This window comes from Martes martes (assembly GCF_963455335.1).
Source record: "Martes martes genome assembly, chromosome: 3".
NCBI classification, from domain to species: domain Eukaryota; kingdom Metazoa; phylum Chordata; class Mammalia; order Carnivora; family Mustelidae; genus Martes; species Martes martes.
In genome coordinates this window covers 92414955-92442551 of record NC_137890.1, presented here as the reverse complement: position 1 = coordinate 92442551, position 27597 = coordinate 92414955, and the positions used below count along the sequence as shown (strand labels likewise).

At 47.3% G+C, this 27597-nt stretch overlaps 1 protein-coding gene across 2 annotated transcripts in view; it reads right to left on the bottom strand.

Moving 5' to 3' along the window:
* Positions 1-495: 495 nt before the first annotated feature.
* The window catches only part of CLASP1 (cytoplasmic linker associated protein 1), a 279688-nt gene continuing 252586 nt past the window's right edge, over positions 496-27597 (bottom strand). For both annotated transcript variants that reach the window (XM_080798123.1, XM_080798122.1), the window contains 4 exons: positions 25975-26103; positions 13369-13575; positions 11778-11894; positions 496-3634 (listed from right to left, as the gene is read on the bottom strand). In XM_080798123.1, coding sequence (XP_080654249.1) covers positions 3548-3634; positions 11778-11894; positions 13369-13575; positions 25975-26103 — 540 coding nt within the window. In that variant the 3' untranslated portion in view covers positions 496-3547. The remainder of the gene's footprint in view (positions 3635-11777; positions 11895-13368; positions 13576-25974; positions 26104-27597) is intronic.

Below are 27597 nucleotides of genomic sequence, written 5' to 3'. Positions count from 1 at the left end.
CATTTGTGATGTGATGTGATCTGCTGTCACAGGTCAAACAGGGGAAGGAGAAGGGGACTCAGAGTCATGGGGTGGTGATGCTAAACAATGGAAAACTCACCGTCTTGTTTTAGTAAAAGGCTTCAAGTGGATTTCTGCCTTTGGTGTCCTGCACATGTTCCTCCTAAGTCCATGCTCAGGTCAGCTGCCAGGCGACCCCCTCCCTCCAACCCCTTCCCCAAGGTCCAGTCTACTTCCAGCAGCAGCCCCTGAGCTGAGTTCCTGGAAGCTAACCTTCTCTCTGCTCAGGCAGCCCACCTGGGTATGCCCAACCCTTCACTCCACGCTGCAAGGTGGCAGCTCCCGATAGCAGGTGGGACACTCCCCCTAGAGATGGACTTGACATCGAGAAGACTCCCTTGAAGGAGCGCCCTCAGATTCTTTATAAATGTGTCCCCTTCTGGGGTTGGGGAGACAGGATAAGCTATCTATAGCGTCCAGGGAGGAAAAAGCTTTAGTGCAAGAAACTGAATTAAGTTTCATTTATTCTAGGGCAAACTCAAAAGGGTTTTTTTTTTCGTTTTCTTTTTTAGCAAATCCTAGCACATTATTAACAAAAAAGTCTGTACATTTGCCATGATACACTTGAAAGTGAAACAAATAAGATATAAATACAGATATGGATGTAACATGAAAAGCCCCCCCAAAACAAAAACAAAACCCAAAAAACCCAACCTGGGGGTGTGGGGACCATGCGTGTGAACACAGCGCCGACAAAACTATTGTGGTGGCTGAGAGTTTTCCGAGCGTTGTTTTCATTTCCAAACATCATTGTTAGCAAAGTCCTGGTGGGATTCTACAAAGTTCTTATTTGCTGTTAACGTGTAGTATTATGCTTGATAAATAAAGGGCGGCAGGGAAAGAAAAAGACTGATGAGACCAGAATCGGTTGCATCACCTGCACAAGGGAGAAGCCGGTGCGGGGCCACAGAGAGGCAGTCCCGGGCCGTCCACGCGCCGGTCCGGCAAAGCACACACAGTGTACTTGGAGGAAGCTGGTGCCCACCCGCAGCCTCAGCCTGCGGGCCGCACCGTGGGAAGAAGCGGGAGCCAGGAGGAAAGCCGGCCCCAGTGGGAGGGAGGCTCGGGTGGGCTCTTCGGGGTCCTGGACGGTCCAGTAAACAGGGGCGGCAAACACAGTTTTGCAGTTTTGGGTGCTTTGCTCTGTGTGGTGTTTCAGCCCAACAGAAGGCCTGCAGGGAGGCGGTGGGCAAGGCAGCGGCTGCTGTCCGGGCTTTGGAGGGCGGAGTCGTTGCGGCTCCCTCCCTGTGAGGTGGTGGCGGCGGCATGCGAGTCTCCCTGGCCGGGGCAGCAGTTTTGACTGAGGCCAAGAGACCTGTCCATGATTGCATCTCTAGGTGGGGAGACTGAATCAGGGAAGTGACATTCAAGGCTAGCCCTTTGTGAGTACTAGGAGGATATTCGGCAATGTTCAAGGTTCTTCCCAACTGCAGGCGGCGGGGCCTGGGAGACCAGGGAATCAGAGATTTCAAGGAGGAAGGCCTTTCCAAATGCATCAGGTGTAAAAGAACTCATAAATAACCTCGCCGGAACGCACGTTTCTAAGAGGAGTGATCAAAAGGTGCCCTGACTCACTTGTCGATTGTAAAAAGGAAATCCCATTAGTGAAATATTAACAAACGGTATTTATCAATGAAAGTAAGGCCTGGTCCTTCTATGTTCTGAGCCAAAAATAAGTCAATATTCAACCACTTAAAATGCACCCCTGAAGTTCCTTTAACAGCAGCGGTGGGGTACTTCCCTCCATGTGCAAGAGACCCCTACACACACACACATACACACACACACACAGAAGTGCTCTCTCTCTGTGAAGGCACCCTGGCTTCACTGTTCCTGGACCTTCATTTTCAGTGCCTAGCTCCAAATTAAGTATCTAAAATAAATTCTGAATGAATCTGAGTTTATGTGTGCTACAGTGTCGCAACTTCCAACACAAGGCCACAGGGCCAGAGCAGGGGAGCATCTAGGGATGTCCATGGTGACCCCACATGGTCTCTGTTCTCAGTGGTGCTGGCTGCAGGGGATTCAGCATCGGAACAGTGAACACCTCATGAAAAAAATACCAGAGTAGGCATTTTCCAGAGGGAAAAACCAGTTCCATTTGGACAGAGGATAGAAGTCTTTGTGATGGCATCAAGGATTTCCATTTGGCTTTGAGAATTTTACTCAAAATGGATTTAACCAGATTCCAAGTCTAGAGCTCCTTTTACTGGAACAATCACACCCTTAAGAAAATATTTTCAGAAGGGTAGTTTCTCTGGTAATTTCTCACTGAAGAAAAGGAAACAGACTTTAAAACTGGGTTTCAAATCCTGTTTTTCTGCAATTTGCCAGCCGCTAAATTACTTTATCCTTAAACAAGGATTATTTCAACAGATGAGCAAGGAAGTACTTAGAGTCATAAAATTAAAAAAAAAAAAAAAGATTCTGATACTTGGCTTCTCTGGACTTTTCTTTGCTCTTACTCCTAAATTAAACCGAGAAGTCAAAACTGGGATGACAGAGTTGCCCTTTACCAGACTGACAGAGAACGCTTCAGAACTGAGCAGCCTAGGCGGAGGCTGCTGGGGAGGAAACGAGATGGCGCTGAATCCGAAAATCCAAACCACCAAGCACCAGGGTCAAGGTGGAGCCCAGTTAACATAGTGTCTCCCCATGAGCTGAGGAGCGGAACACACACACACACACACCCCTTCTCTTGTACCTTCCACGCTTCATGAAATGCCATGTTAGGCACCCACGATGGCTGCTACAGATTTACCTTGATTTTTGAGTTTGGATTGAAACAGAAGAAAGATTTCAACTGGAAGCTCTGGGTGGGGATAGTGAGAGTGGAGTGTTCGGAGGGGCGGGGAGCCCGTCCTGGAAGGAGCCTGCGGAGGGGGCCCTGGGCCTCCAGTCTGGGTCGTGTACAAGCAAAATCCCACGTGATTGTTACAAGACTGTCTTCAGGCGTTTCTCTCTTTCTTCCCAAGACTGGACTCACATTCTTAGTAGGTCTCACAGTACAACTCAAAGACGTATCACCCTGTGCTGGTGTCACAGGCTGTATCCAGAAGGAAGCAAGCGAGGATGAGAGAGAAGCACAAATTAACATACCCTCCTCCAATGTTACTAACTAAGAGAAAATGCTACTTTCTACCAAGTATTGGCTAGAGAGCTCTGATTTTTTTGAAACTGCGCCCCACATACATGGTTTTGTTATCTCAGCAGACTGTACAAGACATGTTTACGTATGGCTCTTTTCTTATTCCATTTGCTTTGTATGAAGATTGTAACACAGGCCTTGCTTCCTTTACATTCAATACCAGTAAGATTCTACACAAAAGCTGAAAGGGACCAAAATACTGATTGTAATAAATATTTGCGGGCCTCCTTGTACTGACTGGGCAGCCGATGAGGGGAAGGGTGGGGGAGGGTCTCTGAGAGTCACCACCGATTGCTTCTAGGGCTACACGAAGAGACTCTGGTGCTGCCATTAGCTGCATTAGCTGTGTGTGGACACATCGGAGGAGGAGCTGCTGTTGCTGTTCGTGGTTTGGGCCCTCTTTATATATAAGTTTAGTAGCTTCATCTGCAAAGAGAAGACACAAATGCATTAGCAGGAGGAAAGCAATCAGAGAGCAGACAACGAAAAAAACCCAGGTAATGATAAGAAAACAGCATGTTATGGGCACCTGCGTGGTTCAGCTGGTTGTCTGCCTTTGGCCTAGATCATAGATCCCAGGTCCTGGATCCCCTGCTTGGGGGGCGGGGGGGGGTACTCTGCTTCTCTCTCTGCCCCTTCCCCCGCTCATGCTCGTGCTCTCTCTCATAAATAAATAAATATCTTAAAAAAAAAAAAAGACGAAAACAGCATGTTCCATTTACTTAGGGCCTATGACTCCTGCAGCACACATCTGCCAGGGGTGAGGACCCAGCCACGGAGGTCAGGATCTAGAGAAGAACGCGTGGCAATGGGTTCTCAGGAACAGAATGAAAGGTGCTAACCAGGTGGGCCCCAAGGGCTCCGGGAAGACAGGTATGTGAAGGGCAGAGGAACACGTTCCAGGGTGACTGCGGCCAAGGGCTGCATGCAGCTATCAGGGAAAGCAGAGCACAGGCCCGTGCTCCTTGGGGACAGGGCAGGCTAAACAAGGCTACGGGTCAAGTCTTCTGACCTTTGCACCTTTGCCGAAGCTGCTCCTTTTGCATGCACACCTCCTCTCTCCAACCCCATCTCGGCTTCCTCAAGCCCACTGCGGTGCTATGACATCTGAGACCAATTCCAAAGGCTGCATCCGCCAAGCCTACCCTCATCTGCTCATTGGGATGCCCCCATCCCTTTTTTCCAAGTCCTGTGGCGTGGGCACTGCACTCTGCCTCAGCCCATGCCGCCCTGAGCTGCAGTCAGCGAAGCTCTCACTTGCCACTTCCAGTAAGACGAGACCTCCCTGAGGCCAATGCTGTGTCATTAAACCACAGCACTTCGGCTGTGCACGGGGCTTCCCAACCCAAGGGGCTTCCATAACTGGATCTCATCTGCTCTTAACGTAGGCCCACTAGGACCCTACAAATATGTAAAACAGTGCAAAACATGGTAGGTTCTTAAATGCTTCTTGAAGGCTACTAAGTTAGTATGTTATGTGGACCATCTGTGCGATCATATGAAGAACAAAAAGAAACAAGTATTTGTGGAAATGGAATGCCCAGAAAAAATGCACGTAACGCACAACTTGTAAGACTGAGGGAATTATGGGATATTTCCTATCCACAGCTCTTTACCTGTCTTGCTCTAAACAGGCCACGACGCTGGGCTTCCGGGACCCAGGAGGAGAGGCTCAATGTGTACTACACAAGAAAGTGGGCCCCCAGTGACAAGCAGGCACCGGGACAGCAACTGTGCGGAGCTCCTAGGGGAGGCTAAGTCTCCCGACATATCACTCAAAGGGAGTCAGCAGTAAGTCTGAGGCCCACTGCTTTTACTCCATAGTCCAGCCCTGGGCTCTCCGCACACCAGTACCTGCAGCGCTGCCTTAGCCTTTGTAACTGAGCCAAGTACGGCACAATTTGCTTTTCCTTCCGCACCCCTTAAATCTTAAATGTTTTATTTTATTGAAAGATTTTATTTATTTGGGAGAGAGAGACAGAGAATGTGCACGAGTTGTGGGGGAGGGGAGAGAATCTCAAGCAGACTCCCTGCTGAGTGCGGAGCTGACTAGGGGCTCGATCTTGAGAACCTGAGATCGTGACCCAAGCGGAAACCAACAGCCAGACACCCAACCGACTGAGCCATCCAGGCGTCTCATGAGGGCAGTACCATCGTTTTACACAGGGATTCTAATGTTCTAAGGTTCTGAGTGATACAGTCATGGCCGACCAGGTTCAAGGGGAACCCTAGATATCAAACAAAGCGGCAGCCTGAGGCTCAACAGATCCAGCACAGTTCTAGAACCAACTCCACCATTAACTAGTTGTGTGACTTCAGGCAAAACATTTTCTGAACATCAACTTCCCCTCCTGCAAAATGAGGAAGGAGCTCACAAAGATCCTTTGAGGGGGGCAGCACAGGGGTTCAAATGAAAAGGCTGGGGTTCACTTGCTCCATGAGCTGGTACAAGTTCAAACTGTAGACTGCTATAACCTGAGGGTGTCAGATCTGATCCCCACAGCAACTGCTAAGAAAAGAGCTGCAGAATATACAGACAGAAATGAGAACAGAAATGTTTCAGTACACAAAGCTAACACAAAAGAAGACAGTAATGCAGAAAAGCGAGGGACTGAAACAGCTCTATAGCATATAAAAAACATATGCCCAGATGACAGAAGTCTCTCCTCCCCAGGAGTTGCTTCCAGTGGAGATGGTGAGACTCTCCCGTGAAAAGACAGACTGGCAGGATGGGTGAGAAAAACATGGTCCCACTCTATGCTGTCTACAAGAGACTCATTTTAGGGAAGATACAATGAAGCTGAATGTGAAAGGGTGGAAAAAGCCAGCCCATGTGAACCATAATCGAGCATGCAGGGATAGCTGTGCTCGTCATATTGGGCAAAATAGACTTTAAATCAAAAAAGTTTATAAGGGACCAAGAAAGTCCTTATATTCATAAAAGGTCAATACACCAAGAAGATACACCAAGTAAAGACATTTCAGTATATAGTTAACACGCCAGCAGAATGTCAGAAGAAAACACTGACAGAATTGAAGGGAGAAAGAGTTTTACAGTAACAGTGGGAAACATCAAGATTCCATTGTTAATAACGGGGAGAGCAACCAGAAGGAAGACAAGGAAACCAAAGACTTGCACACTACGACGAACCAATTGGATCTAACAGACACATCTAGAATATGTTATGCAACAACAGAATCCTTCTCAAGTACACACAGTCCGTGCTCCAGAATGGGTTGTGTCAGGCCACAAATTAGGTCTCAATAGATTTACAAAGACAGAACCCATACAGAGTGTCTTCTCGGACCAGAATTGGATGAAGTGAAAAGTCAGTCAATGGAAAGAAAACTGAAAAATTCTCGAATTTGGGGAAACCGAACAACACACTGGTAAACAGCCAATGGGTCAACAAAGAAATCACAAGGAAAATTAAAAGAGATCTTGAGACAAATGAGAACGAACACACAACATACCCAAACTTAAATGACGCAGCACATGCAACGCAAAGAAGGAAAGGTGCAGCTGCAAATGCTTAGATTAAAACAGAAGGAAGACCCCACGGCAATGACCTAACTTTACATCTTAAGGAAGTAGAAAGAGAAGAATAAATTAAGCCGAGAAAGAAGGAAATAATAAAGATTAGGACAGAGATAAAGAAAATAGAAAAACTGAGAAAAATCAATGAAACCAAAAGTTAGTCCTTAGAAAAGATAAACAAAATTAACACATCTTTAATTCAGCTCAGTTACCTAAAAAAAAGCAGACTCAAATTACTAACATCACAAACGAAATGTGGGACATTACAACTAACTCTATAGAAATAAAAAAAGATCAGGGGCGCCTGGGTGGCTCAGTCAGTTAGGCATCTGCCTTCGGCTCAGGTCATGATCCCAGCGTCCTGGGATTGAGTCCTGCATTGGGCTCCTTGCTCAGCAGGAGTCTGCTTCTCCCTCTGCCTCTCCCTCCACTTGTTCTCTCTTTTTCTTTCTCTCAAATAAATACATAAAATCTTTTTTTAAAAAGATTTTATTTACTTATTTGACCGAGAGAGAGAGAGATCACAAGTAGGCAGGCAGAGAGAGAGGGAGAAGCAGGCTCCCCGCTGAGCAGAGAGCCTGATGCGGGGCTCAATCCCAGGACCCTGGGATCATGACCTGAGCCGAAGGCAGAGGCTTAACCCACTGAGTCACCCAGGTGCCCTACATACATAAAATCTTAAAAAAAGAAAGAAAGAAGAAGATTGTAAAAGAATGCTACAAATAAACGTAGACCAACAAATCAGACAACCCAGATGAGATGGACACATTCCTCAAAACATCAAGCCTACCAAGACTGAATCATGAAGAAAGAGAAAATGCAAACAGATGTGTAATTAGTGAGGAGACTGAATCAGTAATAAAAAATCTCCTAGGTGGCACTGGCCCTGCGGCAGACATGGAGATGCAGCTCTCTGTAAAGATCCTGATGGTAAGGCTGTCATTCTTGAGGTCGAGCCCAGTGACACCCCTGAGAACATTAAAACTAAAATCCACAACAAGGAGGGCATCTTGCCCGACCAGCAGCATCTGATTTTTGTGGGCAAACAGCTGGAGGGCGGCTGCACTGTCTCAGACTGCACTTTCCAGAAAGAGGCCATCCTGTACTTGGAGATTCACTTGTAGGGTGGCATCATCAAGCCCTCCCTCCGCCACTGGCCTAGAAATCCAACTTCGACAAGATGATCTGCTCCTAGGGTTCTGCTCGCCTGCACCCCTGCAGTCACCTGCCGCAGCAAGTGTGCCACACCAACAACCTGTGCCCTGAGAAGATCAAATACTGCCCCTCCACCGGCTCTTTTTTTGCCTGCAGAGCCACTCCTTGCCAGAATCCCGAGGCCCTGGGGCTTCCATAAAGTCTCACTTTCATTGACTGGGGCAGTAAAACAAAAACAAAAACATAACAACAAAAAACTTCTTACAAAGAAAAGCCCTAGACCAGATGGCTTCACTAGTAAATTCTACCAAACATTTAGCAAACTAACTCCAACCCTTTTCAAATTCTTCCGTGAAATTGAAGATTAAGGAGCACTTTCAAACTCATGCTGTCAGGTCAGCATTGTCCTGATGCCAAAGCCAGATGAAGATAAGAACAGAAAACTACGAGTCAGTACCTCTTATGAACACTGATGTAAAAATCATCAAGAAGAATCTAGCAAACTGAATTCAACAGCACATTAAAAAGAATATACACCATGGTCAAGTGGGATTTGTTCCTGAAATTCATTGATAGCTAAACATATGAAAATCTAATCAATATAATTAACAGAATGAAGGGGGAAAAAACACATAATCATTTCAATTGATGATAACTAAATTCAACATCCTTTGATAATAAAATTACTCAACAAACCAGGAACAGAAGGAAACTAACTCAACATATCAAAAGTTACATATGGGGAGCCCACGGTGAACATTATGTTCAATGGTAAAAGACTGAAAGTGTTTCTTCGAAGATCAGGAACAAAGCAAGGATGCTGATACTCCCCACTTCTATTCAATCTGGTACTAGAAGTTCCAGCCAGACCAATAAGACAAGAAAAAATAAAAGGCCTCCACACTGGAAAGAAGTAAAATAGTTTCTATTCATAGATGACGAAGATCTTATATGTAGAAAACCCTAATGATTCTCCCAAAAAACCCTGCTAAGACTAATACATTTAGCAAAGTCATAAGATATAAAATCACCAGTTAATGGAGAAAGGGTTGTCTTTCCAACAAATGGTGCCATGGAAACTGGATATCCACATGCAAAGGAATGAAACTGGAGCATTACCTAATATCACATAAAAATTAATTCAAAATGGACCAGAGAACCTGCATGTGTGAGTTAAATTATAAAACTCTTAGAAGAAAACACAGGGCAAAAGCTTCACATTAAAAAATTTATGTATAGAAAGATAAGGATTAATATCTAAAATATACAGAGAACTGCTAAAACCCAAGAATTAAAAAAAAAAATCAAAATGGACAAAGGACTTGAGTAGATATTTCTCCAAAGATATTTCTCCAAAGAAGATACACCAAGCAGCCAACACAGGACTACCAGCCACTGGGATGGCCACCATCAAAAAAGAGAAAAGAACAAATGCTGGTTAGTACATGGAGAAACTATAGCCTGTCGGTGCTATTCTTGGGACTGTGAAAGGTCACAGCAACCGTGGACAAGTTATTCTAGGATTTAGCAATTCCAGTCCTGCATGGATAACCCAAAAGAACTGAAAGTCAGGTCTCAAAGACTGATTTTTATACATATATTCATAGCAGCACGACTCCCAACAGCCACAAGTGGAAAGAACAGGTGTCCATTACCAAAAAATGGATAAGCAGGCTATTGTATGTACATATAATTGAATATTATTCAGCCTCAAAAGGGAAGGACATTCTGGCAAATGCTACCATAAAGGATGAACCTCAAGGATGTTATTCTAAGTGAAATATGCCAGTCACAGAAAGACAAATGATTCCACTTTCATGAAACACCTGAGTAGTCAAATTCCGAGAGACTAAAATAGAACAGTGGTGGCCAGGGGCCTTGAGGAGGGAATAATGAGGAACTACTATTAATGGGTACAGAGTTTTGGTTTTACAAGATGAAGAAAGTTCTGGAGGTGACGGTCACATAGCACTGTGAACGTACTTATTACCAGTAAACTATAAAAAATGGTAAAGATAGCAAATTGTATGTTATGTATATTCTGCCATAATTTAAAAAAAAAACAGAGAAAAGAAAGCTTGTTCAAGGTCATATAGCTAGCTAGGAAGTGGGGGGTGGAGACCACAGGCAGGTTGTCTGACCTCAAAGATGCTGTTGCTGCCACAGCGACAGGACACTCTCAAAATGCCCCATATGCATGCCTTCTGCGTCCTTGCATCAGGCCCTTCTCTACAGAGAAACAGGAATTCTTTTGTTTCTAGTCAAACAGGCTTAGCACCATGTCTGTCAGCTACTGATTTTCGGTGGTGGAGACATATACATGAGTCTACAAAAAGAGTTATTCCATCGAACGACCATAACAGGATGAATTGGGCCACCAAAGTGGAGCGGCGCAAGGGCCAGCCTCCCTAAGCCCTCTGAGCAGACTCAAGCTGTAACCAGCTCTGGCCCGAGGCCACCACGGAAAGGAGCAGCAGCAGGCCGGGTGCCAGACAGGGATGAGAAAACACCTGCATCTTCTCCATCCATATATATTGAAGAGGTCAAATGAGATGATGGGACAGTTGCCTTACTGAGGAAAATGAAAATTGCTGGACAAAATCTAGGTCTAGTATAACTTGGGGATGACTTTTAAAAGTTGAATTTCCTTTGTGAAAGTTGTCTTCTAATTCTCACTGCTGGTGAGAACTCTGCTCACTGCTCTCACTGCTTTGTCTCAGTATTCCTCAGATCGTGGCTAGGGTAGGGATCAGTGAACAGCCTTTTTGTAGGAGAAAAGGAAAGGAGGAAGTGGAAAATGGAATCAGGCAAAGAACCCCCGAAATCACTTATCCACAGCTGCCTCACTCACACCCTCCGACCCCGCTGCTTATTTCTGTCTGCGAGAAGAGTCAAGTGTCTCCCCTGGGATCGGTTGTGCTCGAGCAGGGGAGATTCTGCCCTCCACGGGTGATGTGGCCATGTGCAGACTCCATGGGGATTACCAGTCCGATTACCGATGGTGGAGGTGCTACCGGAAGATAGAGAGGGCAGCGGGAGTGCTGCTGATCTTCCTACAATGCCCAGGACAAGTCCTGACAATAAAGTGGCCCCAAGTGTCAGTGGTGCTGAGGGGCAAATCCTGCTTGGGCAGAGGCAGGCAAGCTGGCTTTGCCACAACTTTGGGGAAGCAAGGCCCTGGCTGTGAGGCTCACCAGCTGTGTCACAGCTCTACGTGGAAAGACACGGGGCCTTACTTGTTGATTCTATCCTTCATAAGGAGCATGTCAGGCATCTCTAGCTTCAGTTTTTTATCCAGAACACTGACAGGGTGTTCTAACTCCATGTTGATGTACTTCCCCCATGGGCAGTCCCTGGAGTAGCCTTGCCACCAGGCCAGAGGCCTGCAAGGCCCAGGAGTTCAAGCTGCCGCTACCACCAGAGCTTGGGGCATCCACCTGCTCTCACCTGGCAGGCTCTTCAGATTTTGAATTTATTTTGAAACCAATAAGCACTTTAGCCATCCTCGGATGCAATGAGCTAATTGGCCTTTTGTTCCACATTTGGCCCCTGATTCTAGAAAACTCTGAAAGGAACCTGAGAGGCAGCATAGTGAGGGAAAGCTGAGCTGTGTGTGTCCTTGGGCAGTTAAATGTGGGATAACTGTCCCTGTCCCACAGGGATGTTGGCCACGAGCGAATGCATCAACACACGCCAAGCACAGACAACAGCGTCCAGGACCTGGGCCTTGGCAAGCACCTGGCAAGCGCCTGCTATCGTGACTGTTGACAGCCACAGGGTACCCCGGCTGTGTGGAGGCCAGAGCTGCAGCCAAGCAGATCCATGATGGCTGGCGGAGCCCAGGTGTGCAACCGGCTCATGTAACACTATACATACCTTGCTCCCCGTGAGCTGCGCGAGGTGAGGTTTCAGCTCTTCTCCAATTACGGAATAAATTGCCACTAAGCAAAACACGCTGGCCTTACGTACACTGCTTTCGGTGTTGTCATAGCCCTACAAAGTCAGAGGGGACACAAAAAAGGAAATGAGATCAAAGAACTGCTTCACTGTCAACGTCTCACCCACATTTCCACAAATGCCCTCATAGTTTACCCGTGGACTTGCTGCCAATGACCACAGCACACCTGAGGATCTGCCACCGAACCCAGAGAGGTCACAGCTTCACGGTGTGGAAAATGAGCTGGTTCCCAGGGTCGGAAGTGGGAGGCGGGCCGGCAGCACAGTGGCCCGCCTGTGCACAGGGGGGCTGCTTCACCACAGCTGTCGTGGCAGTGCCCCCCGACATACACGTGTGCCAGAGAGACCGGGACAGGAATTCAGGGGGGAGAAATAGCTTGCTTCCTTCACATTTCTCCCAATGGTAAAGCAAATACATCTATTTTTTATTTTATTTGAAAAAAAGTGCACATGCAAGCATGAGTAGATGGTGGTGGGGAGCAGAGGAAGAGGGAGAAGCAGGCTCCCGACTGAGCCCTGACCAAAGGACTCGAACCCAGGACCCTGGGATCATGACCTGAGCCAAAGGCAGATGCTTAACTGACTGAGCCACCTGGGCGCCCCCTGGGGAAAGCAAGCCTTGTGTGAAAATGTCTTTTAAGAAGCGAGAACTGCATCCCGCACTCCTGTAGGCAGAACCTCTGTGGGGGCATCCAGGCCCACGGCCCGACACGTGCATCCTCTACAAATGGCCCTTGCCCCACTCAAATGGGACTACTCACTGCTGTCCCAGCAGCCCTGAGAATTTTTCAGTCTGCATTTAACGTCCCAAGCTGAATGCTCGGCAAGCAGCAGTATTTATTAAATCGTGAAGCTTATTTCTCTCTACCTTCCCCGCTGAAATCACTCTCGCCCTTCCAGGGTCCAACTGTAAACTGGCTCTTCCGTGAGTCCTCCTCTCTCCGCTGCTCCAGCCCCGAAATCAGCCCTCAGCCTCTGATCTCAGCAAGCTCCACTTGTACCTACAATAAGGGCGTGTGGTGCCCACATCTGGAGCCGCCTGCACAGCTGTATGGGGCCCCACATTATGCCTCATGCTTAGAAGGCTTTCAGTAAGTGTTTGCTAGAGACCAGAGCAAGGACCTGGAGCTGATTCCTGGCCCACCTTGCCCAGGGCTGGGGCCCACATATGTGCCATAAGGCTTTGTTGAAGGAATGAACAACAACAAAAATGACCAAAATATATTTATAGTAAACAGAAAGCTCATTCCTGGAGCCACAGTTCTAATCTTCCAGGAAGATCTTCCTGCTACCTTCAGGGGTGGGTGCATTAGAAAACAGAAGGTATAGGGTGTCCAAGCCATACAGCCGCACAGGTTCCTAAAAGCACAGGCCAGCGCCTGCCTTTTCCTCCCCAACCCTTGAGTGAATGGGGAGAGCAAAGCCCCCTTGTCCCCAGGTGGGGCAGCGCCTGCTCCCAGCCTCATAGCCCCAGGCAGACAGGTGCCGGCCAGCCACTGGGAGGGCCCACCTGTAGCAAGCCCGGGATGATGTCGGCGAGGAGCTGCAGCAAGGACTCCTTGGCGATCCTCTCGACGACTTTGGTCTGCATCTTGATGGCGGCGAGGTTGATAGGGTAGTCGGCTGTCTGGATGATGGGACAGAGGACTTTGATGCACTGCTCTGGGTGGATGGAGCTGGCCAGCGTGGACGCCGCCTCCTCGGCTGCTCTCACTACCTGCAACACCAGGTCCCCACATGAGTGAGCTCCCGAAGACCAAGTCACGCTGCTGCCTAACTTTGGAAGCCAGACACAGACTTCACCTGATGCTTCTGGCTAATTTTGTACAAAGAAGTAAAAGCAGAGTGGTTTGGAGGGTGATTTTACAGGGGGTGGGGGCATGGGAAGGTACGCATGTGGATCCCACCAGAAGCCCTGGAGAAGTGGTTATTCAAGTGTGCCTCCCCCTGCAGCAGCAGCATTCCTGAGAACATGCTAGAAATCCAACTTCCCTGGCCCCAACCCAGACTGGCTGAATCAGAGACTGGGGGAGAGGGTAGGTGGGTAACGGAGCCTAGCAAGCTGTTTTGGGTTTTTTGTTGTTGTTGTTTTGTTTCGTTTTAATGTTTTGTTTTAATTTGATAGGGCACCTGGTGGCTCAGTCAGTTTAGTATCCTACTCTTGGTTTCGGCTCAGGTCATGATCCCAGGGTCCTGGGATGGAGCCTCATGTCTGGCTCCCTGCTCAGCGGGAGTCTGCTTCTCCCTCTGACCCTACCGCCTCTTATGCTCTCTCTCTGACAAATAAATTAATTAAAGAAAAATCTTTAAAAATTTATTTGAGACAGAGAGCAAGCACATGTGCCAGTGGGCGAGGAGGGGCAGAGGCAGAGAGAGAATCTCAAAGCAGACTCCCTGCTGAGTGTGAAGCCTGATGCAGGACTCAATCTCACCACCCTGAGATCATGACCTGAGCCGAAACCAACAGTCGGATGCTTCAACTGACCGAGCCACCCAGGCGTGCCCCCAGCAAGCTGTTTTAATGAGCACCTGGGAAAGTCTCCCATACAGGAAAATTTGAGAGTCTCTGCCCTAGAAGATTAGGACCTAAAAATAAATATAAATGCTTTCCAACAGCCTGTGGGACATCTGCAATCAAAACAACTAGAGAGAAGCCTAGAAGAAAAATGGCTTCAATGCTTAGGATTCCATGGAAGCGCCTAGCTGTAAAGCAGTTGGAAAGGCTCGGAAAGAACTCTCTGGGTTTCCCTGGGAGGAGAGTCTTAGGGAAAGCTGCTTTTCCAACAATCTGTGCTGGTATCCCCTCACCCTGCACTCTGAAGGAAGCGCGTGAAATGGCCACCTCAGGGCCCAAGGAGCAGCCTCTGACCTCTGAAGAGGTCATGATGTGCAAGGACACACGGTACTTGTACTAGAGGCCACCAGAAGGGCCACAAAAACCCTCTGTAATAAAGGTAGAAGTTAAACGCAAAACGCAGCAAGGAACAAAGAGCGTGGGGCTCTGGATGTAGGTGGCAAACCCCAGCCACGCCATTCACAAGTGTTAAGCCCCCGTCTTCTCATCTGTAAGATAGGGAGACCTCACAAATATCATTTGATAAGTGGTATCAAAATGTACTGTACAGTAAATGGAAGTCACTCCTACTAACAGCACAAGGCTGCATATATAAACAATCAAAAAAACACCAGGCTATAAACATGTATGCATTTTCTTATGAAATGTAATGGAAATCTACTACTTTTCTCCTACTACCCACCCTGGACTGGGCATTCCACCCAGATTCTTCTCTGCTTTGTGTTCTGCTATTTGAAACAAGTCAGCTCTGTCTTTATTCAGCAACAGTACCAAGGTTATCAGCTCAAGCCTTCAATCACCCCAGTGCTCTCATGATTGAAGCAAACACTGACCAACAAAAACGGGAGACAGACCATCTAGAAGGCATCTTCTAGACCTGGGCAAGAGTGGTCAAAGACATCTGGGCTTACAAGCCAGGAGGATAGGACACATGGACCACATGAGGTCACTGCAGGGCCCTGACTGAGACACTGCCCCCCAGAGCCCCGGCTCCTCTCTCTAGGAGGGGCAGGGTCAGATCTCAGGGTACTGCAGTCATGGCTTCGCAACAAAACACAGCCCAGCTTTGTGTTCAGCCAGGGTTACCCTACCACGTAAATAGGGTTCACTTCCTGGAGTGTGCCTCAGCAGTCCGTGTGTCTGCTCTGCTCACGCCCCCATCACCTGGCCAGCATGCTTGTTAACACAATGCATACACGGTGGCGGCACAGACTGGGATTGTGCATTCATCCTTTCAGGAGCCAAACTGGGGACCCTAATCAGCATGCTTCAAGGATGAAATCTGTGCACATGTGAGAAGACAGGTATCAAGAACACCCACGATTTATCTTTGTTTATTATTATTTACGTGAAAGGTCAGGCTTGGGTGCAAAGCACTGGAGAGAGGTCATTTTACTTTGAAAGAATCTTATTCTTTCAAATAGATTCTCAATAAGCCCATAAGAGCAACATTTCTTTCATACCACCATTCCCCGTGCCTTCTGTTTTGTGCTGTGTGTGTGCCTTCGTCTACTCCTGTGTGTCAGGGGCTGAGCTCAGAGCTCAGGCCGCAGGTGTGAGGACAACGGCTGGGCCCTGGGTCTGGCCCTCACAGTGCTGGCCTGGGGAGGGGGGGTGGTCTGTGCAGGAGCAGCATGAGGAGGCAAAGCCCCAGGAGGTGGGGACCAGGCCACAGAAGCAGGCAGGGGCCAGGTGGTGGGAGGCTGCTGCCTGCGGAGCACCCCGCAGTTGGCCAGGATTAGACGAAAGGAAGCTGGGGAGGAAGGGGACACAGAGCGAACGTCTGCGGAACACATCCCCAGTGCTCTGTGGGGATGCCGCCAGTTCAAGGGCCCTTGGTCATGCCGAGCCAGCACTGTCCCCTCCCCCCACCCCGGTCTCCTCTATCGTTCTCGAGGGTTTTGGGTGAGTCAGGCAGCGAGCTCAGCCTTCCCAGGCACCTCAGTACAAGCGGGCAGACTGCCCTGTCAGCAAGTATGAACTCAGTCACACTGATGACATAGCCCTCTGCTTCACAGACACACGAGACAATTTAAAGAAAGCCCACCATGATTTTCTTCTTGCCAACTCAATCTCCTGCCAAGGCGCAGTGTTTTCCACCCAGGTCCCCTGAAAGCACAGTGCTGTGTGGCCCTGGGCACATGTGACCTTTAACTTTCACCTCAAGAAGGGCAGCTCCAGAGTTGCAGGGGCACATTCTCAACCTCTGAGAGGAGTGTGGCAGGCACATCTGCGTTCATTCCTCTGGCAAGACACTTAATTGGTCTGATAATCAGGCCTCAATTTTTAAAAAAATTCTAAAATGGGGATTTAAAAGGTTATCAACTGTGACAGATACTGGAGTGAGAGAGAGAACCTACAAACACCTGCAGCTAAGAGGACACGGTGGGAGAGCTCTGGGGCCACCAGAGAGCAGAGCTCTGGCCCTGCTCCTCCAACACGTTGCCCCTCCAATGCAACCTGCCACCCACATCAAGTGGGTATGCCCTTGCCAAGAATCTATGAAAAGTTAACCCGGAACCAGGCCCACATTTGTCGAGACATCATGGAAGGCCAGTAAGGCTTGGCTCCTGCCTGCCCATCTAGCAGTGTTTATGGACCCTGTCCCCCTGTGCCCTAGTGACACCAAGCTGATGGCACACCCTGCATGTTCCCCTCCGGCCACTTCTCAGAGACCTGGACTAACCCCTCCATCCTTCCTCACTGTCGCTCCCTTGTGCTCTTCACCTGGCTGGGCCTGGTCACCCTTCAGGGCTCACTCGCTGTAGTATAGCTTCTGGGAAGCCTCGTGTGCACACCTTCATCACTGCACTCAAACACCTTGTTGAAGTGCTCTCTCCCACTAGTCTAAAAGTCCCTTGAAGGCGAGCTCCCCTCTCTACCATCTTTCTGTCAGACCCAGAATAATGCCCAACATACACGAGGTGACAAGGTGCTCAGTGAGTCTGTCAAATTCTCCCATAGTGTATGTATTTTTAAAAATGCTCATGACTGGCAAAGTCACCTCTGGGGCATGCCTCACTGATTTGCATTTACATGTTCTAACCGAGGAGTTAGCCCAGAAAATGAGGAGGAAGCAAGTTATCTATAAATGAACAACTTGAGTCTTGGGCAAAATCAACCATAGGAGGCCCAGAGGGTCCCGTTCCAGGTGACATGCCTAAAACGCAACAGCTCTGTCCTTTTGCAAAAGAGACTTTAGTTCAGGTTGGTTTTTTCTAGTAATCAGCTATTTGAAGAGAGGCAGCGTACTTCCTAGAAGACTTCCATCATGTGACGAATTACCCTAAGGTCAAGTGCCTTTCTTCCTTCTCAGTCCCTGTAGGTCCCAGGGGTTGCCTGAAGTCCACGGTGCACTTGGGAAAGCCCAACAGTAGGCACGTACCACTAAGCAGACAGTGGAAAGCGGAAGGGGGGGGTCTATCTCTCTTCTAAGGTGGTTCCACAGGAAGAAGGTGCTCTGAGCCATGCCCTTCTGTGATACGAAATCATGGTTTGCAAGTATCCTAACATACTGCTCAGAAAGCTTGGTACTGACAGAAGAAACCATGTATCTTAGTTTTTAAATATGAGGGAAAAAATAGCAGGGTCAGAAAATACTGGATAACTTCATAGATATAGCCAAGGTAGAAAACACTGATGGACAGGAATCCATGTTTAAGATTCCGCTGGGAGCTGGGCAGCAGCTCAGTGGGTGGAAAGACAGGCGTAGAAACAGCCTGGGATTCAAGCATCAGCAGCACCACTTAACAGTCCTGAGAGGAGCAAACAACCCCTCCATGCCCCTAGGGATGCGGCCGGCATTAACGGGACAAGGAAGGATCCTGGCAGGCTCACAGTGAGAACTCCATCCCATCACAAGGTGGTCTTCCTCCCCTCCCACCTCTCCATGCTCAACTGTCATTCAGGTGAAAGGGAGCTACCCTATGATCAGCTGGGGGGGCCACAGACTTTCACATCTGCTGAGCTGAAACCCAAACCCAAGGAGAACTTCCTCTCTTAGAACTCCAGGAATTCTCCACGTCACCTGCATGAAGCATTTAATCAAATGTACCTAACATAAAAAGGTCTTCGGAAAACATCTGAAAATAAAAAGCCGGAAGGTGCGCTTAGAAATGCTAAGTTTGAGGCCCTCTAGCTTACCGAGGTTACAGAAAGTTTCCCAAGACAGACATCGTCTTTGGCAAGGCAGGCAGGTGTTCCTGACTTCCCTCTAGATGCCAAGCCCCCAGTTTTTGGCGAGCTGCCTGACTCAGGGTGAACTTTAGGTTTTGCCCCTGTGTTCTATGTAACATAAGAAGCAAAGATTATAAATGTAAGCAAACAGAGAGCAAAAGTAAACATGGGCACCAGAAACAAAGGAGAACAATACTGTTTAGGAGACAAGGTGGCCAGAGACGGCAAGGATTTTAAAAAGGGGGGTGGGACATATTTAAGAAAAGGCAGCATCAAGCAGGTTATAACCCACCTTAAAGTGATCCTAACTGTTCCAAGTCTGATTCTGCTATAGTCTAGTTAGAAACACAAGGATTTTTTTTTCTTTTCACAGTTAGTAAAATAATTTTAGCTAGCTAGGAAGAGCATAATTTCCTCATCTAACTTTTTTTTAAAAATGAGATCATTACTTGGAATATTAAGAATGTTTGCTTAAAGATAAGGTTTCTTCTAGAGCACAGAACTTGTCAAAATTTGGATTGTCTTTTAAGTTTGCAAAGTTTGATTTGGCTCTGTCAAAGACACACCAGAAAAATTGGTTGAATAAAAAAAAAGTTTTTTAAATGCACACACACACACAAAAGCGCAAATGTTCCTAAACAATGAGCGGAATCGAAGAAGTCTTCCCAGTTGGGCATACCTACCTTTAGCTCCTCAAAAATGTGGAAGCTAAGGAAAAGCATGGCTCCACCTTCTGGGGAAAGGCCAGAAAGACCTCATACAAATGGGATCCACACTGAGTTTTGGTATCCACAAGGATCCTGGAGAGATTTGGTCATTGGTGCGAGACTAGCACTTAAAAAACGCCGGGATTTAAGGGGGAGTGCCAGCACGGGCCTGGACCTGCTTGTGAGTCCTCACTTAGCCAGGCTCAGTACCATACCAGAGGGAGCAAGAGGGGAAAAGAAAAAAAAAGCTCCAGGTAGAACATTCACAGACCTGAGTTTTGGTTCTGTCATCAACTGGTCAGGTGGCCTGGGGAGAAATTTCTCCCACTTTCCAGGCCTCAGCTTCCCTCATCAGAAAATTGAGAGGAGACTATAAACCAAGAATTTTCACATTATCTTCTACCCCTATTTGATGAGCTCTTTCTCTTTAAAAGAAAAATTTTTTTTTCACAGGAAAAATGCAGGCTGAGTCTGAATGAAAAGATATCTAACAAGAGACCCATCACATCCTTGCCTGGAAAAGCAGATTAAAGGCAATACTTTCTCTTGCAGATGTATTAAGGCAGTTAAGGGGGAGACTTAGTCTGTCCTACTCCCAGGGGCAGAATTAGGGCCCCAAAGAAAAAGTGCAGAGCAGTCAGGAGGGGCTGAGAGCCCAGGAGGGCACCGCAGACACTGGGCTGGCCGGCCTCTCAGGAAAGGTGGAAGAGATGACCTAAATCACAGACAGGAAGCTGGGTAGCACACAGAAGCCTCCTCCATGCAGCCCCAGTGTCCACCTCTCAAATCTCATGGTGTTTTCCAGCCCGGAGGTAACAATGTGACAGCAAATCCAGTGCACAAGCCCCAAGACAAAAGCTGTGTTTTCTACTGGTGTTTTAAAGCTTGCTCAACCAATTTAAATAGGCTTCTTAGATGTATTTAGAAAAGTGCAGTTATATCTGCTTTGTTTAAGATGTAAAAAGCCTGTCAACAGTTCTGTCAATCTGTCTACTTTCTTCAGTTGACAAGGAGAGAAAGGAGGTACCTTCCATTTTCAACAGAGCCCTGCAGGGCATGACGCATCCCTGCTCCCATGCACATGCGTTCTAGAGAGCCAGAGAGTGCCTGTCACTTGCCCAGTCACACAGCCAGTGAAAGGCAAACAGGATGAGAACTCAGGACTTCGAACTCAAAGGCTCTGACATTAAACAACGGCGCTCTTGCCTGTTTGGGAGTAAGATGCCTTTCCTGAAGGTACAGGAGCTAAAGGCCATGAGTCACGCCCGGCTCCTAGGAGGGCCAGTCCAGCAGAGCCAAGGAGCTACTCCCCGGCCCCAAGTAATGCTGGAAGGGCAGCTGGCATGGCCACTCTGAAGCAGACACTGTGCCTGGCACTTTACGACAGCCCTGCGGGGTGGGACCAGCTCCACCTGACGTAAAGAACACCACGGCAGTCTGGGATCCATGGAGCCTTCTAGGCCCGTGCTCCCTTCTCCTGCAGTGCTGCCCTGGCACACCGTTAGAATCCTCTCCCTAACTACTCCTCACAGCCAATCTCAGGTTCTAACTACCTCAGGCAGTCTTCCTTGCCTCTTCCACCCCCTCCAAACTCCTCAGGCATCTTACTTTGAACCACATGTTTGCTTTAACCTCCACGAAACCACAGGCTCCCTGAAGACTGGAGCCCTGCCCCCTGCCCCCTACCTCCTGCCTCCAATAATAAAACATTAGCCAGAGTTTGGGCTATTAGTGTCAGACTGCTGGCTTGGCAACTACTAACCTTTAAATGATCATATAGATTTCTGGTTTTGCCTTTGTCTTAAGGAGCAAAAACTTCCAAAGGAAATTGGGTTTCTAGCCACATCCCAAGACTGAGTCAAGGAAAAAGTACATATTTAGAACCTACAAAGGTTAAGGTTCGTTACACAATATCAACTTCTACTACCGTGAGGCTGGATGAGATACAGATAGTCATCTAGTCTACTCCCTGCGCTAACAGATAAGAAAAACCAGGGTCCGGAGAGGCGAAGTGATTTCTCCAGGTTCACAAAATGCATTGTTCTCCAGAGCTAACTGACACAGGGCTGCTGCCCCAGGAGGCCTCCAAGGACCATTCCAGAGTGCAGAGGATCTGGCTAAGTCATGGTCAGACGGTGATTTTAATCGGTATTTGAAAGAGAATTATCAGCTCACTAAAACAGAATGTCTTCTCTCTGACACACTGCTGCTTTTCTCTGGCCATGTTTGTCAAAGGGCTGCATGAGACATGCCAGACCAGCAGGGTAAAACAGGAGCAGGAAGACTGGTTCCTGAAATGTTTTCTTATGTCTGAAATAATCTTGGTCTGGCTTTACTTCTAATTCCTTGAAATCATAAAATATAAAATTAACTAGAAATGATTTAAAAACAAAACCCCTAAAGACAAAAAACTGTTTTCTATTTACTTCAGAATCCAACTTCCCCAAACAAATCAAACCACCCGAGGCTGGACAGTGATGGCTGGAATCCCCAGACTTTTGTGCATGGCAAGAGCAAGATGTTTGGTGACCCAGTACAGGACATAAAAGGATGCTAATGTTTTCTTCTTTAGTAGACAAATATAACCGAATATTCACTAATGTGGGCAAGTTCAGGAAACGATCCAAAAGTTTCAATTATACTTGATCTTAGCCAAAAGGCCGAGAAGTGATCAGAAGTCTCAATTATAGAACATCCTCAAGACATACAGTTGGTGTTTCAAGTTTGAATAAACATTTACCAAACATTTCCACATTTGGGGGATTATATGTAAGACAAAAGTCCTGAGAGCAACAGCTGCTCTTACATCAAATGTGTCTTACATAAAATGTGTCTAAAATGATCCATAATTAGTGTTATCAATCGTTTACCAAGAAAGAAGTACTTCTAAAACAGATAAGGATGTCTAAAACCAGTTTCATGTGGCAATACTCATATAGCATGACACTTTGCACACTGCCATGTGCCAGGGTCACACAGCGGTGATGAGACCCAATAACACAGCTGGACAAGACACACACTTGGACTGAAAATTGGGTTTCCAGCCTCCAGAGTGATCCCCCACAATGACCCCAGAAACCATTTGTACCATCGATTCTCTTATCAAATCCCCTCTTCATCAGTGAAGGAGGGATTCAGCAGCAGTCCAAACAGTGCAAATTCTAAGATGTGAAGAGTGAAAATCGATGGAGTTTTCCTTCAAAACAGAAAACGGGCTTCAGATTTCTGAAGGTCACTACCAAGGCTGGGCCCTTTAAGGCGTTTGCTACAAGCTAACCCTACTGAGAACTACAGTGACTTCGTTAACAAGACATTAAAACTCAGTGGCAAAGTTTATTTACTAAAAAGATAGAAACAAGGAGTTAGATAATGAAGAAGATGTACTTATTCAAATAAGGAATAGGAAAACTTCTCTAAGCTGATCCACACCAACTTCTCAAATAGAAACTCCAAACTGGTATCCAAATCCTGCAGGGTGCTTACTGCGTCTGTGTTGGCTGAGGACGGGTGATGCCGGAGCGAGATCTAGCACCTAGGACACTTTCAACGTGTAACAGAAGTGTTTTGCACACATGGTTCCTATTAAAAGACCCTGACTTAAAGGATGGGAAAATAAGCCATCTTGCCATTAGCCCTGCCCTACTCCTCTGCCCTAAAAGCTTTTTTCACTGATCTCATCACAGTGCCATCTCGAGGCGCCTTGTGGCATGGCCACTACCACAGTGGGCATGGGAGGACATCTGGGACTAAGGTCTCAGAGCACCCTGTGTCGGCCTGCTGGGTCTCATGTCCTTCATGTCCTGCTAAAGCCTGGGTTCTGTCTGAATACAAAACTAACCAGCTTCCTACGAGATGGAAGTTCCAGGGCGGTCAAAGGAAAGACCACACTTTGGAGGTACTAATTAGCTAGGAGAACAGACTCTGCCTCCGTAGGACCGGTATTAGTCACTGGGTCTAGAAGCTTTTGGGATCCTTCCCAATGTCTGAATAACGTCTAAACGTAGTGCCGAGAAGATGTAACAACTAGAGAAATACCATGTGTGATGTTCTATGCCAACAAGATGGCTACAACACAAACTTGATATGCACTCAAGTATTCTGTCCGAAAACACAAAAATGGGGAACAGAGACAGATCAGTTAAAACACAAGAAAGACTAGAAGAATTTCAAAGGAAAGGAAAAAGAAAAAATATATATACCTAAAACCTACATACACAGATGCCCAAGTGAGGAGCTTCTGGCAAAGTGACAGAGTGGAGTTTCATAAGGAAACTACAAGGGCACTGAGTCAAGGTGAGTATGAAAGTATGCAAAGCAGGGGCGACCTGCCAATACAGGCACTCCTTTATTTGGAACACAGTGTTTTCCCCACCTGCTTTATCAGACAATCAGTGACAGCAGCGTGGAGACCCTGGGTTATTCGAATTCCACATCAACTGAACGGTGCAAAGTTGACTTTAAGCAACAGATATTTTCTGCTTCTGTCCCTTGGGCAATCGAAAGGACGTTGCACTAAGAACTTTCTCTCCTAAATTTCTCATTTTGCAAGAGGAAAAAAAAAAACCTCAAAACAAGATCCCTCAAGAAAGCAGCTAATAGTAAACAGATTATTTCATTCTGTTCACTTGTACTTCTTAGGAACTACTGTCAAAGTTTCTAAGTTCAAGATCAGGATGCCGACTTTAAACAGAGACATCTTCTGAGGGGACAGCTGGTAAGCGCCACACACTATGGATGGCTTAGTTTCACCTTGATGCCACATTCTAAGTATGTCCTCTCCTGAAGAAAAAACTAATATCAGGTATTTGCGAAAAAACACCAATTTTACTTTTAAAGATATATTTATTTATTTGAGAGAGCAGAGCAGAAAGAGAGGGGGAGAGACTCAAGCAGATTCCCTGCTGAGCGTGGAGACTGATGCAGGGCTTCATCTCATGACCCTGGGATCATGACCTGAGCTGAAACCAACAGTCGGACACTTAACCAACTGTGCCACTCAGCCACCCCTTACTTCATTTTTTGATCATGTACATTCTCATTAAGGAGAAGCTATTATGGTTAAATTAAAAAAAAAAAAAAAAAAAAAAAGGCCAGCCAGCATCGGGCCAGGCCAGTTGCCCCTTAAAAGAGACACATGATCTGCTTCTTGGTTCTGCCAATAACTGCCATGTATTACCTGACAAATTAGAGAATTTTTTGGACCCTCTTTCCTCGCTCAGGAGTAATGGTGTTGACTCTATTACCTCATCTGGTCCTCACATTTTTTAAATGAGTTATTGCAAATGGAAAGTGTTTTGTTCAAATGTGAGTGATTTTCACAATCACACAACCAAGCCAGATTTCAGACGTAAACAGTATCTATCACTCACAACCCTGTGTTGTGCTACGACCATCACGTGGAGACGCCCAGACAGAGCACGAAATCCCAGCCCTTGCTGAGTCTGCTATTTTGGGGTGGACTTCAGAAGGATAGACCTGTCACTGTTTGACAGTCACGTAACTGCTAAACAGGAAAACCACGATTTAGGGTCTAGATTCTTTTTGTAGACATGTAAGAAGTGCTCTCACTGCAATTCCCTTAAGCCATGAGTGTGCTCATGAGAGTCACATGCGAGCCGAGAGACTGAACTGAGCAAGTGGTTACGTCTCACTCTGGGGTCAGACCCACTCAAGTTTTCTGAAGTTCTAAGTACATAGCCCTATTTCCCGCAGTGCCTTCGATCAGAAGAGTGCTGCTGAGATCACTGGTATTCAGGAAAGCTTCCTCCATCTTCTCTGCAGGTCTCTAGACACTCAAAGGACTGGTGAGCCACGGGGGCTGGACAATTCAGGAAGCAAGTAGATAAGGATTTACTGAGCGTCCAATCAAGGCTGGTTTTAAGTGTGTGGGACACAGAAACATGTCCTTCCAGCTCCCCGGCAGGCATCTGAGGTCCTGGGACAGTTTGCTAGCATTTAATTGTTCGGGAGCTAGTAAGAGAGGCATGACGTGACTGCCTCCATTCATTGAGATCTTGCAGAGACTAACACAATGAGAGGACAGGAGAGGGAGGAAGACCAATGTGGTGTAGCACCTGTGTCCACATGCCAGGGACCAGGAACCCTCACTGACTGTCTCATTTAATTCTCATGAGAAACTGTGACCGTATCCACCTCTATATTACACACAAGGGCACTGAGGCTTGGAAGCCGAAAGAACCTGTCTGAAGTTGTGGAATAAGGAAGAGCTGCTTCTAGCATTCGCCCATATGCGTCTCCCAAGCCAACCTTGATCTCCCAACACCAGTCTGGTGGGTGCTGAATGCCACCAGGAAATGGCAGAGCCTTACACCCCTTCTTTTGACTACAGCAATGGGAACCAGTGACTTGAGAAATCCCTCAGGGAAAGGTCAGTGGAACAGGTCAGTTTCTGCATAGGTGGAAAAGGAGTCGGGAACCTACCAAGTGGCACCAGGCCCTCAGCTGCCCCCAGGCTCAGCTGTCACACCAGCAGTGGGACCTTCGCCCTGTGTCATGGCCCAGGGACAAGCTCAATGGGAGCAACTCCCTGTCCTAGGCCTGTCTTAGGCTGCACAGTGAGCCACACTCCTCTTTCCATATCCTCACTGTACCCCCAGACCCATCTGTTCAGCACTCTGAGGCCAGAGGCTTGGCTCACCTCCTTATGGGAATCTTTATGGGCTTCCAGAGTCTTCATAATGGTCAGCTCGGCGTAGTTTTTAAATCTTGCTGGTTGGTTCCTCAGAATTTCTCGTAAAACCCTCAGTGCTAGTGCTCGGATGGAATGCTGGAGTACAAGAGGAAAGGAAGACATTAGCAAATGCTACCCAGCACTTCAATGAGCATGCCAGCTAGCAGTGCCAGGCAGGGCCAGGCACCCAGCCCTAGACTTCCCTGGCACCTCAATGGCACCCTGACAGGTCACACCACTTACGTGGCCCAGGCTGAGGGGCCGGCTCCATGAGGCAGGCGCAGGGCCCAGCACTTAGAGGGATCTGATAAAGGTTTCTGGAATGAGCCAAATAAGGACCAAATGAGACCAAATGAGGACGATATATCTAAGTTCATTATCCATCTCCTGGGGGGCATTTCCAGATTTCCTGAGGCTTAGATATACAGAAGGCAAATTACCCTTCTGTAAAATGTATACAAGAGCAGGTGAAAAGCATCTAACCATTTCGTCAACACGACCTGTAAGACCGGACTGAGAGAGTCGCAGCCCTGTTGTTACTCCCGACCTTCTGTGTGATGAGATCACGGGGAAAGGGAATGTGCACATGCCTCGAGCTGTCTGCAGTCCGAGTCTCACCACTTGGAGGAAAGCCATTTCAAACAGACTCCTAATCTCAGTAAAAGAAAATGGGGTTTACACCAAACAGCCAAAAAGTACATCCTGATCCTCTGCCGCTCATCTGTACAGTTCACACACCACATCAGTTCACACACGGACACACCACCCACCTGCCCTCTCTGTGACATCACTTTAGCTCCCAACAAAGCCCGACTAAGCAGACAGGCTTCAGCAGCCAATACTCTGCTGCAGGGAAGTTAATTCAGCCCTTTTGTCACTGTCCTTCTACCAGTATACCAACCCATTAACCCCAAGCATCAGAAAGAAATCAGTCACCACGACACTCTGCAGCCCACATGCACCAGTCTCCCAACAAAGTCACCATCAACATGACCCTGAGTGTGACCTATACCGTGGGCCGTGTTGAGCATCCACCAAATCCACCCAGTCCTGCTCTGAGCTCTTCACCACACCTACGTCATTGCTGTTTCTGCCACCTACACAAAGCCCGGTACAGAGATGGACTTTCACTTCTAGAGTGTAATTCAGACAATTCCCAACATTTACTGCTGTCTCCATGTAAGGGACCAGCACACAGATGGGAGAGGGCAGGGCTCCGACTAGGCAGCTCCCTCCTGGCAGTCATCTACGTGGTGCCATGGGTGGGTTACAGACCTGGCATGGTACAAATGCCTTGTGGGCCACATTTAAATGTCACAGTGTGAAGAGGGCTTTTCATTTTAAAAATAATAAATAAGATAATAGAAACTAATCCACACTTTCAGAACTTGCTGCTTGACCAATGAAGAGCACTGGAACTGCTCACATATGCAGGGCTGAACCTACACAGAACTTCATGGAAGGCAGCATCTAGCAGGGTCTTTTAAAAAATGAACTTGTCTCCTTCTCAATTAACACACGAAACTTAAAACTCATACAGAAAAAAGCTCATTGTAAAAAAAATTCCATGCTAACAAAGTCGTAAGAAAT